The following is an 11,354-nucleotide window of genomic DNA, read 5'->3' as shown; positions in this document are numbered from 1 at the left end:
CTCCCCCCCCCTGCCGATAGCCCTCGGGCTGGTGAGTGCAGCCTGGTGGGCAAGCTCTCCTGGGGGAGCCTGGGCTTCTCACTCATGGGTCCGAATCCAGAGGGCACCGAACCACGCACTTTGTCCCATCACTCACCATGAGAGAGGGGCCGTGTGATGTGCAAGGTGCAAAGGACCATGAAGGTGGCAGCATGGGCACCTGGGGGAGACCCAGGGCGGGTGTGAGGAGAAGCCCACTGCAGTCCTGCAGGAGCAGGATCAGAGTCCCAGGACTAGGCCGCTAGACCCCAGTCCACGACTGCCTATACCTAACTCGTGAACGCAAGCGCCCGGCGCCTTCCGTCCATGCTGCTCACCACTTGGGCTCCTCCCTCTCCCCCCACAGGTGGCCCCACGGCTGAATTCTCGGTGATGAAGGTGCCCACCGGCCCCTCCCAGTTCCCTGTGCTTTGCTTGTCCCCACCTCCCCTTCCTAGTTACCAAAGACTCGAGCTTCCAGATAGGGACCCAGAGACACCTCGAGGCCCACCTGCAAACTCCTGCTCCCTGCTCAGCTCTCTCTTGAGGAAGCAGCAGGGACCAGGGAGCGACCCCAGGAGTGGGCCAGGCCGGGCCACAGCAATAGGAAAACCGGGGCCAGAGTGAGCCACGCCGGCCACCACCGATGCCAAATATTTGAGAGAAGGGAACTTTTGCTGAGGTTTTCTCTGAGATTTTTTGATGCTTTATAGGAAACTGTTTTTTAAAAAAGCCATTTCCGTACCCCAAGACACACTGGATGTGTTTTCCCTGACTCAAACAGGGCAAGGAATGTAGCTGTGAGGGTGGGCAGGCTGGTCTCTGGTGCCCTCTTCCCTGGCCAGGCCACCCTCTCCTCCCCGATCCCTTGGCACCTGGTCTGTCTGTCTGTCTGCCCACCCGCATCTTACAGCTGACTCTGACTCCTACCTAGGGGCTGAGACCACCCTTACCTGTCCCCTTCTTCCTGCCTTAATGTCCTTTTACTGTCATCAGCCCAGTCCGAGAGCGTCCTGGAGTGGGTTAAGAAGTCTTAGACGTAGAATTAGGGAGACTCAGAGATCATCTAATCCAGCCCCTGATGTTACAGAGCAGGAGTCAGAGGCCCAAAGAGGGGAAGGGACTTGCCAAGGTTGTACAGGAGATCATAGCAAAACCAGGACTACACACTTCACTGCCGCTCCCAGGGGCAGGGAGCCCCATAAAACGTGGGTCATGTCTTCAGTGTGCATCTGGCTCCCTGACCAGCAATCCCTTCTGGGGGCCGCCAGGTGGGAGGAGCACTTCTGCCTGAGTCCATGCCTTAGGATGACAGACACCCTCCCCACACACTTTGGCCCCAATTCAAGGATGTAGGGCTTTTATTGACCCCTGACCTCCCCCTGGCCTGGGAGCATGGGGGCAGGGCTGGCCTTGGGAGGAGCTGCAAGGGCATCACCTCTTTCTGCTGCTTTCTTCTACCCCAGAGGACCCAGGGGACTGCCCCACTCTTTGTGCCTCCTGGGGGAGGGGGGTCTCAGCCCACTGCTGACACTTCTGCAATCCAGAGAAACACTAAATAAAGCAATATGTGTTTGCCAACATGGTCTCCTGGTGAGTACTAGGACAGGAAGGGGGACGAAGGCCTTTGGCAATTTTTGCCTTGGCCAGAAGCTATGTGAACCAGACCAGACTGCAAAGATCCAGGGTAGGAGCAGATGGCTCCCGAAAACAAAATCACAGTGTTGCCTCCTAAAGAAGGGGTGAGTGCCATTGCTGCAACCTCAGAGCTCCTCAAAAGAGGGCTAAAAGCTTCCAGAAAGGAGGTTTGTTGCAGGCAGAGGAAACATTGCACATTAGTTTGGGATCAAGATAGGTGCCTAAGGAATTTTTTTTTTACTTTTTTTTTTTAAAGAATTATTTTATTTAACTTTATTTATGTATACATTTTTCCTTTTTTTCCTTTTTTTAATCATTTATTTTATTTATTCATTTATTTATTTTCTGGTGCCCTCTTCCCTGGCCAGGCCACCCTCTCCTCCCCGATCCCTTGGCACCTGGTCTGTCTGTCTGTCTGCCCACCCGCATCTTACAGCTGACTCTGACTCCTACCTAGGGGCTGAGACCACCCTTACCTGTCCCCTTCTTCCTGCCTTAATGTCCTTTTACTGTCATCAGCCCAGTCCGAGAGCGTCCTGGAGTGGGTTAAGAAGTCTTAGACGTAGAATTAGGGAGACTCAGAGATCATCTAATCCAGCCCCTGATGTTACAGAGCAGGAGTCAGAGGCCCAAAGAGGGGAAGGGACTTGCCAAGGTTGTACAGGAGATCATAGCAAAACCAGGACTACACACTTCACTGCCGCTCCCAGGGGCAGGGAGCCCCATAAAACGTGGGTCATGTCTTCAGTGTGCATCTGGCTCCCTGACCAGCAATCCCTTCTGGGGGCCGCCAGGTGGGAGGAGCACTTCTGCCTGAGTCCATGCCTTAGGATGACAGACACCCTCCCCACACACTTTGGCCCCAATTCAAGGATGTAGGGCTTTTATTGACCCCTGACCTCCCCCTGGCCTGGGAGCATGGGGGCAGGGCTGGCCTTGGGAGGAGCTGCAAGGGCATCACCTCTTTCTGCTGCTTTCTTCTACCCCAGAGGACCCAGGGGACTGCCCCACTCTTTGTGCCTCCTGGGGGAGGGGGGTCTCAGCCCACTGCTGACACTTCTGCAATCCAGAGAAACACTAAATAAAGCAATATGTGTTTGCCAACATGGTCTCCTGGTGAGTACTAGGACAGGAAGGGGGACGAAGGCCTTTGGCAATTTTTGCCTTGGCCAGAAGCTATGTGAACCAGACCAGACTGCAAAGATCCAGGGTAGGAGCAGATGGCTCCCGAAAACAAAATCACAGTGTTGCCTCCTAAAGAAGGGGTGAGTGCCATTGCTGCAACCTCAGAGCTCCTCAAAAGAGGGCTAAAAGCTTCCAGAAAGGAGGTTTGTTGCAGGCAGAGGAAACATTGCACATTAGTTTGGGATCAAGATAGGTGCCTAAGGAATTTTTTTTTTACTTTTTTTTTTTAAAGAATTATTTTATTTAACTTTATTTATGTATACATTTTTCCTTTTTTTCCTTTTTTTAATCATTTATTTTATTTATTCATTTATTTATTTCTTAATTTGACCAGAGAGAGACAGAGGGTGAGAGTGAGAAAGAGAGGAAGTGAGAAAGCAAGCCACCAGATTCAGGACTCGAACCCTGGTCAGCCATGTGGGAGTGTCCAGCGCCTTAACCACCACACCATCTGCTGGTCCCTACATTTTTTTCATTTTAATTTGACGAGAGAGAGAGAGAGAGAGAAAGCCACCAAGCTCAGGACTCGAATCGTAGTCGCCCATGTGGGAATCCAGCGCCTTTAACCACCATGCCATCTACTGGTCCTTAGCTTTATTTTTTAAATTTGACCAGATAAGGACACAGAGAGAGAGACAGAGAGAGAGATGGAAAGTGAAAAAGCAAGCTGCCAGGTCCATGACGTGAACCACAGTCAGCCATGTGGGAGTCCAGCCTCCTTAACCACCATGCCACCTGCCAGCCCCAGGAATTTTGACTCATCACTTAGGACAGAGGTTCTTAAGGAATGAGATACCACACAATGTCTGACTGCCTGGGGAATCAGCCACACCTAGGTTTTGGCACCACATCCCCAAAATTAATTTATGGAAAACTGACAGCACCACAATCATTGGTTCACTATCAGTAACAGTGGCTCCAAGAAGCTGGGAGATAAGATAGGCATTGAGTTAGGTGCAATTACAACTTTACAGCTGTAACGGCACTCCTCTCTGGTGCACTGGAATGTGTGCGAGGGTGGTTGGCACGTAGTCTAGATGCCAGCTGAGGGCAGCGTCCTTTGGAGAGGTAACCTAGAATGGTGTGTGCCCCGCCCCCAGCTCACAACCGGACAGAAGACCAGTGCTGTTAGGGTTTGGATAATGGCTTAAAGGTTCGTATTTTGGAATGTGGTCTTGGTGGCTGGTGATTGGAAATTCTTGTGTTTGGACTTGATTGTATTGTGTTATAAAGGTGTTAAGTGAAACCTAATCCCTTCACCGTGTTCCAGGGTGGGGCCCCCATGACTGAGTGCTGGTGTGTACACAGGACAGGAAACAAGGCAGGCAGAGCCACATGGACACAGACCTCGCTTTGCTCTGCTGAAAGTCCTCCTTGTCACCATTTGGTAATGCTGCTGGTCCCCCAACCAGTTTTTTTTTAAATAATTATTTAATTTTTAGGCCAGCAGATGGTATAATGGTTATGTCACTGTACTCTCACATAGTTGACCACAGTTCAAGTCCTAGACCCAGTGACTTAAAACTCATGCTGGGTGGGAAGAGTAGTTGGCGTAATGGCTACATTGCTGAACTCCCATGTAGTTAATTCGAGTCCTGGACCTGGTGGCTTAAGCTCACGCCAGACGCGTGTGTGTGTGTGCCCAAGATCCCAAGAGGAAAATGGAGGAGAAGGGATTGTGGTGTGGCCATCCCCCTTGGGGAGTGATTTCTTGCTTTCTGTCACTCTGACAAGCGCACACGTTCTGTAGCAAAAATCTCTCTAAAAAACAAAAGAAGTGAGGGCTGGCAAGTGGTGTAGTGGATAAGAGAACTGGATTCCCACATGGCCAAGCATGGTTCGAGTCCCGAACCTGGTGGCTTGCTTTCTCGCTTTCCCTTTCTCTCTCTCTCTGGTCAAATTAAAAATAAATAAATAAATAACAATAACAGATGGAATGGCACATGTGCATGCATGCCCAAAATTCCAGGAGGAGAATGGAGGAGAAAGTATTGCGGCATGGTCATTCCCTTGGGGGTTGATTTCTCATTTTCTGTCCCTCTAGTGAGTGCACGTGCCCTATAGCAAAAATCTCTTTCAAAAAAAAGAATTATTTGGGACCAGCAGGTGGCGTGGTGGCTAAGGCTTTGGACACTCCCACAAGACCGATCATGGTTCGAGTCCTGGACCTGGTGGCTTGCTTTCTCACTTTCCATCTCTCACTGTCTCTCTCCGGTCAAATTAAAATAATTGAATGAACAAATTAAAATAAATAAATAATTTTTAAAAAAATATTATTTTATTATTATTTTAATATGACTAGAGAAAGAGAGAGGGAAAGTGATAAAGCAAGCCACTAGGTCCAGGACTCGAACCGCAGTTGGCCATGTGAGAGTCCAGCACCTTCAACCACCATGCCACCTGCTGGCCCCCATCCAACCAATTTTTAATTTGATTGCCAAAGTGTGTGCAAGCTCATCAGAGAGAGAGAGTGAGAGACAGGGAGAAAGCACACCCCCCGGCAAGGTGTGGCCATGCCACCATCCCTCCTGTGTTTCTCATTTGTTTTTTACTTTTATTTTTTTGCTATTCTCCAGTTTCTCACAGAGAGAGAGAGAAAGCGAGAAAGCATACTCTAGGAGGGATGGCCACACTGCAATATCCCTTTTCCTCCATTCTCTCAGGACTTTGGGCATGCATGCACACACGCCTGGCATGTTTTTCAGGTCTGGAACGCAAATGGTGCAGTCAGCCATGTAGGATTCAGCTGCCTTAACCTCCATGTCATCTGCTGGCTCCCATTTCTCCGTCTTGTCAGGATCTTGGGTGCACACACACACACACACACACACACACACACACACACAGACAGTGTTTCTCAAGCCACCAGGGCTAGGATTCAAAAAACAGATGGCCATATGGGATCCAGCTCCCTTAACCACTAGGCTACAAGGCTGGTCTGGTCCACCAACCAGTATTTATGGAATGCCTACTATGTGCCAGGTTTTCTGGTACGTACTTGGGATATAGCAAAAAACAGAAAACCAATGACAAAAACCCCAGATCATTGCTCGCAGAAACATCACATTCTAGAGGGAAAGAAAGACAATATTTAAAATAAATAAGCACAGTATGTATTGGAAGGAGGTAAGTGCTAGGAGAATGAAGTATAGAAGTGGAGAGGGAGTGTTGGTGTGTAGCGTGCAGTTTCAAATGGGCTGGTCAGGGAAGGCCTCACTGAGAAAATGACATTGAAACAGAGACCGGAAGGGGTAAAGGACAAGGAATCTGGCACTTTCTCCACGATTCTACCCCAGAAGGCATTTGCATGAGCAGCTTTTCTTTCTTTCTCTCTTTCTTTCTTTTTTTGAGAGGTTTTTGCTATAGGGTGCTTGTGCTCGCCAGACAGAGATAGAGACAGAGAGACAGAAAGCGAGAAATCACCCCCCAGGGGGGATGGCCACTCCGCAATCCCTTCTCCTCCATTCTCCTCTCGGGATCTTGGGCACGCATGCACACTTGCCTGGTGTGAGTTTTAAGCCATCGGGTCCGGGACGCGAACTGTAGTCGACTGCATGAGAGTCCAGCGACATAGTCATTATGCTAACTGCTGGTCCCATGAGCAGCTTTTTCTCTGTAGCATCTTTTCTTTTCTTTTTTTTTTTTTTTTTTTTTTGAGAGGTTTTTGCTATAGCCATTACTCCAACTGCTGGTCCCTCTTACGAGTTTTTTGTTTTTTGTTTTTTTTTTGAGAGATTTTTAGTATAGAGTGTGTGTGCTGGCCAGAGAGACAGAGAGAAACAGAGAGACAGACAGGGAGAAATCACTCCCCAGGGGAGATGGCCACGCCACAATCTCTTTTTCTCTGTTCTCCTCTCAGGATTTTGGACATGCACGCACACATGCCTGGCATGAGTTTTAAGCCAGTGAGTCTAAGACTCGAACCATGGTCGACTCTGTGGGAGTACAACAATGTAACCGTTACACCATCTGCTGGTCCCATAAAATGATTCTGTCATTTCTCTGTGCCCTAAAGAGGAATGTTGAGGCTCACTTTGCTGCCTCATGTGCAGTCCTTGGTAAGGCCCTGCCTCCAGCCCAGCTATCCTGGGAAGTGAAGAGCAGGCAGTCCTCTTCCCCAAGGGCCAGAATTCACACTGGGATGGCTCCTGAACTGCCTAGCGGTGATAAGCTCTGACTAAGCCAGGGTCAACGTGAGTCACCCACAGCAAGGAAGGTGCCCTTGTTTCCTTCCCCACCCCCTTCCCAGAGCAAGCTCAGGGGCGTGTGAGGTCCAGTCCTGAAAAGCTGTATAATTCATTAGATCATAATCCAGGGGTGACTGATTTTTTTTTTTTTTAGAGGATTTTGCCATAGGGCGTTTACGCTCGCCAGACAGACCCAGAAGAGAAATCATTCCCCAGGAGGGATGGCCATGCGGCAATCCCTTCTCCTCCATTCTCCTCTCGGGATCTTGGGCACGCATGCACACGCGCCCGGCGTGAGTTTTAAGCCACCAGATCCGGGACGCGAACTGCTGTCGACTCCATGGGAGTCCAGCGACAGCCATTACGCCAACTGCTTGTCCCATGATTTTTTTTTTAAATGTAGATTTCTGTTACTTTCACCTTCCAGTTCCTATTCTAGAAATATGAAGATATAGCAGAGTGACCATACCTCTCTCCTGCCACAATTTGAAGCCCAGCTTCTGAGCAGCTGTGTATTGTGTATCTCTGGACCAGTTACTGAAACTATTTATGTGTTCTCATCTGTAATAGGGAGATAGTTGTAAACTACTAACCTGTAAGATGGTGGAGAGAATTAAATTATATGATCCAAGGCAGTCAGAGGGCCAGCTAGTAGCGTGGTGACTCAGGAGAAGAGAATGGAGGAGAAGGGATTGTGACATGGCCATCCTCCCTGGGAGGTGATTTCTCACTTTCTTGCTGTCTCTCTCTGGTAAGCATATACACCCTTTAGCAAAAAATAAAAATAAAAACAGTCAGCACCATGCCTAGTAGATAGTCATCTCTGAATACCTGGTAACCATTATTATGAAAATTTTAAAGACTGGGGCCAGTAGGTGGCATGGTGGTTAAGGCGCTGCACACTCCCACATAGCTGACATGGTTTGAGTCCCGGACCTGGTGGCTTGCTTTCTCACTTTCCCTCTTTCTCTATGTGTCTCTCCAGTCAAATGAAATAAATGAATGAATAAATAGAATTAAAATAAGTAATTCTTTAAATAATAATAGTAATTAAAAAAATATTTATGGCCTTTGTCCTACACGAGTTGGTTGGCCTTTGAGGAATTCTACCATGTTACACTGACAGACCTGCACATGGAGAATTCTAGTACAATGGGTAAGAGCTGAAACGGAAAGACCATGGGCCTAATGCTGACTGGGAGTGATAGGGTGAGGTCAGAAAAGGGAAGACATTGAGTTTGAGATCTGGAAGGGGGTGGAAGAACATTCCAGGAAGAAGAAACACAGAGTTCATGTAGGAGCAGTTAAGATAAGACTGTGGGCTGGCCCTGTGGCCTGGTAGTTAGGGGAGTCAGATTCCACGTGGCTGACTGCAGGGTTCAAATCCTAGCCCTTTGGGGACCAGCAGTTAGCATAATGGCTACGTTGCTGGACTCCCATGTAGCTGGCCGCGGTTCGTGTCCCGGACCCAGTGGCTTAAACTCACGCTGGACGCGTGTGCGTGCATGCCTAAGATCCCAAGAGGAGAATGGAGGAGAAGGGATTGCAGCGTGGCCATCCCCCCTGGGGGGTGATTTCTCTCTTTCTGTCTCTTTGTCTCTCTCTGTCTGTCTGGCGAGTGCACGCGCCCTATAGCAAAAATCTCTCCAAAAAAAATAAAAATAAAAAAATCCCAGCCCTTTGGCTTGAAAAACACATCAGAGACACCAGCAGATAGCATAATGGGTATGTCGGTGAACTCCCATGTAGTCGAAAATGGTTCAAGTCCTGGACCCAGTGGCTTAAACTCACGCCGGGCATGTCTGCGTGCGTGCCCAAGATCCCGAGAGGAGAATGAAGGAGAAGGGATTGCGGCGTGGCCATTCCCCCTGGGGGGTGATTTCTCGCTTTCTATCTCTCTGTCTCTCTCTGTCTTTCTGACGAGCGTACATGCCCTATAGCAAAAACCTCTCCCCCCCCAAAATAAACGACTGTTTTTCTTTGTTGTTGTTGAGAGAGATTTTTGCTATAGGGTACATGCACTCATTGGAGAAACAGAGAGAGAAAGCAAGAAATCACCACCCAGGGGGGAAATGTCCATGCCGCAATCCCTTCTCCTCCACTCTCATCTCAGCATCTCGGGATTTTGGGTACACACACACATGCTCCCACCATTATTTTCTTTCTTTTTTTTTTTTTAAATTTTGTTTATTCATTCACTTAGTTTTAATTTGACAGAGACAGAGAGAAAGAGAGAGAGAGAGAAGGGAAGTGAGAAAGCAAGCCACCCGGTTCGGGACTTGAACTGTGGTCAGCCATGTGGGAGTGTCCAGTGCCTTAACCACCGTGCCACCTGCTGGTCCCTTTTTTTAAAAAACATTATTTATTCATTCACTTAGTTTTAATTTGACAGAGAGAGACACGCAGACAGACAGAGAGAGGGAAAGTGAGAACGCAAGCTCCCAGGTCCGCGACTCGAACTGTCGTCAGCCATGTGAGAGTGTCCAGTGCCTTAACTACCATGCCACGTGCTGCTCTCCCCTATCTTCTTTTTTTTTTAATTATTTAACTCTATTTTATTTACTTATTTTAATTTGACCAGAGAGGGACGGGGGGGGGGGGGGGGGAAAGCACGCCCCCAGGTCCGAGCCTCGAACCACAGTCAGGCATAGTAGGAGTCCAGCACCCTTAACTACCACATCACCTGTGGGCCCCATCCCTGTCTTCTTTTTTAAAGGTTATTCATTTCTTTCATAAACAAGGGAAAGAAGGAGCAAGACAGTACTCCCAACAGGGGTGGTCTTGCACCCCCCGCATCAGGAGCACTGCACATACCCAAGGTACTCAAAGAAGTCTCCAAACATGAACTCAGAACCTTCCGACGTGGGTCAACCTTACAGAGCTTTGCACTTCACTGCATCACTATCCAGCACCCAGCCTTGTATTTTAGAAAAGTCACACTGACGGCTGCGTACAGGGCAATTAGCGCAGCCAGACCAAGGAGCTCCAGTGAGCAAGGTGTTCACTGAAATGTATCAAGAGATCATGAAAACAGTGAGAGGAGATACCACCACCACAGTCAGAGTTTAGAAGAGTCTGGGCAGGCAATCTCAGAGCCTCAACAGAAGGGTGAACTCCATACTTTTCATACTTTTTCTTTCTCTCTTTTCTTTTTAAAAATTATTTATTCACACTTGTTTTTATTATTATTATTATTATTATTATTATTATTATTATTAATTTGACCAGAGAGAGACAGACAGAAAAAGGGAAAGTGAGAAAGCAAGCCTCCTAGTCCAGGACTTGAACACCATGGTTGGCCATGTGGGAGTCCAGCGCCTTGACCGTCATACCATCGCCAGCCATTCTTTCTTTTTTATATACTTTTGTCTTTTGTTTTCATTTTTTATGTATTTTCTTTGGGAACTCCATACTTTTACCTAGCTTGACACACTCTATTCCCTTTGCTTTGTATGCCCTCTCCCCACTCCCATTCAACCTTCCACTAAAGCCCCATCTCCTGGGGAAGCCCTCCTGGACCCCTCCGCTGACTAGATGGGAGGGGGCTCTGCTCTGTGTCCTTGTTCCTTCCCCATCACAACACTCCGTTCCTTTGTCATTTCCTGGTCTGTGAACTAGTAAGTGCAAAGTCTAGGCTTGACTACCTTAGTACCCGCCAGACAAAGAGGGTGACCATGACGTTGGCAAAATGAATCGATGAAAACAAGAACTGGAGCAGAACTCCCCTTCTGTGGAGAAGCTGTAAAGGAAACAGCAGAAAAAGACCAATGCTTCAGGGAGCTCTGTCGAAAGCTCTGATCCGGGGGCCACAACCATCTCTTCTACTCTACTTTTGTCTAGCAGTTGGTGTCTAGAAGTTGTGAGCCCCTTCGGGGAATATAAAGCCTAGTGGAGAACCCCTCCGTCAAAGACGCGAACACAAACTGCTGCGGCCTGCAGACGCCCCGCCCCTCAGGCGCAGGCCCCGCCTCTCCACCCTGTGCAGTCCCGGTCTGGGCCAGGCGGTGACGCCCCATCTCTTCTACTCTACTTTTGTCTAGCAGTTGGTGTCTAGAAGTTGTGAGCCCCTTCGGGGAATATAAAGCCTAGTGGAGAACCCCTCCGTCAAAGACGCGAACACAAACTGCTGCGGCCTGCAGACGCCCCGCCCCTCAGGCGCAGGCCCCGCCTCTCCACCCTGTGCAGTCCCGGTCTGGGCCAGGCGGTGACGCCCATGAGGCCGCATGCGCAGTGAGGGCGTGAACGCGCCTTTGCCCTTCTCCCAATGGCGGGCGGAGGTCCACTTCCCGGCAGCCTCTCTTGGGCAGCGTTAGCGTCACTTCCGGT

General features: G+C 49.0%; 1 protein-coding gene across 4 annotated transcripts in view; it reads left to right on the top strand.

Annotated features, from left to right (window-relative positions):
• MYO1C (myosin IC) overlaps positions 1-1,599 on the top strand; it is a 24,402-nt gene extending 22,803 nt beyond the window's left edge. For all 4 annotated transcript variants that reach the window (XM_006167536.3, XM_006167538.2, XM_014583838.2 and 1 more), the window contains exon 32: positions 386-1,599. In XM_006167536.3, the coding sequence (XP_006167598.1) occupies positions 386-412 (27 nt within the window). In that variant the 3' untranslated portion in view covers positions 413-1,599. The remainder of the gene's footprint in view (positions 1-385) is intronic.
• Positions 1,600-11,354: the final 9,755 nt, after the last annotated feature.

The sequence above is a fragment of the Tupaia chinensis genome, unplaced genomic scaffold (assembly GCF_000334495.1).
Source record: "Tupaia chinensis unplaced genomic scaffold, TupChi_1.0 Scaffold144899_1, whole genome shotgun sequence".
NCBI classification, from domain to species: Eukaryota; Metazoa; Chordata; class Mammalia; order Scandentia; family Tupaiidae; genus Tupaia; species Tupaia belangeri.
This window is presented reverse-complemented; position numbering and strand designations above follow the sequence as displayed.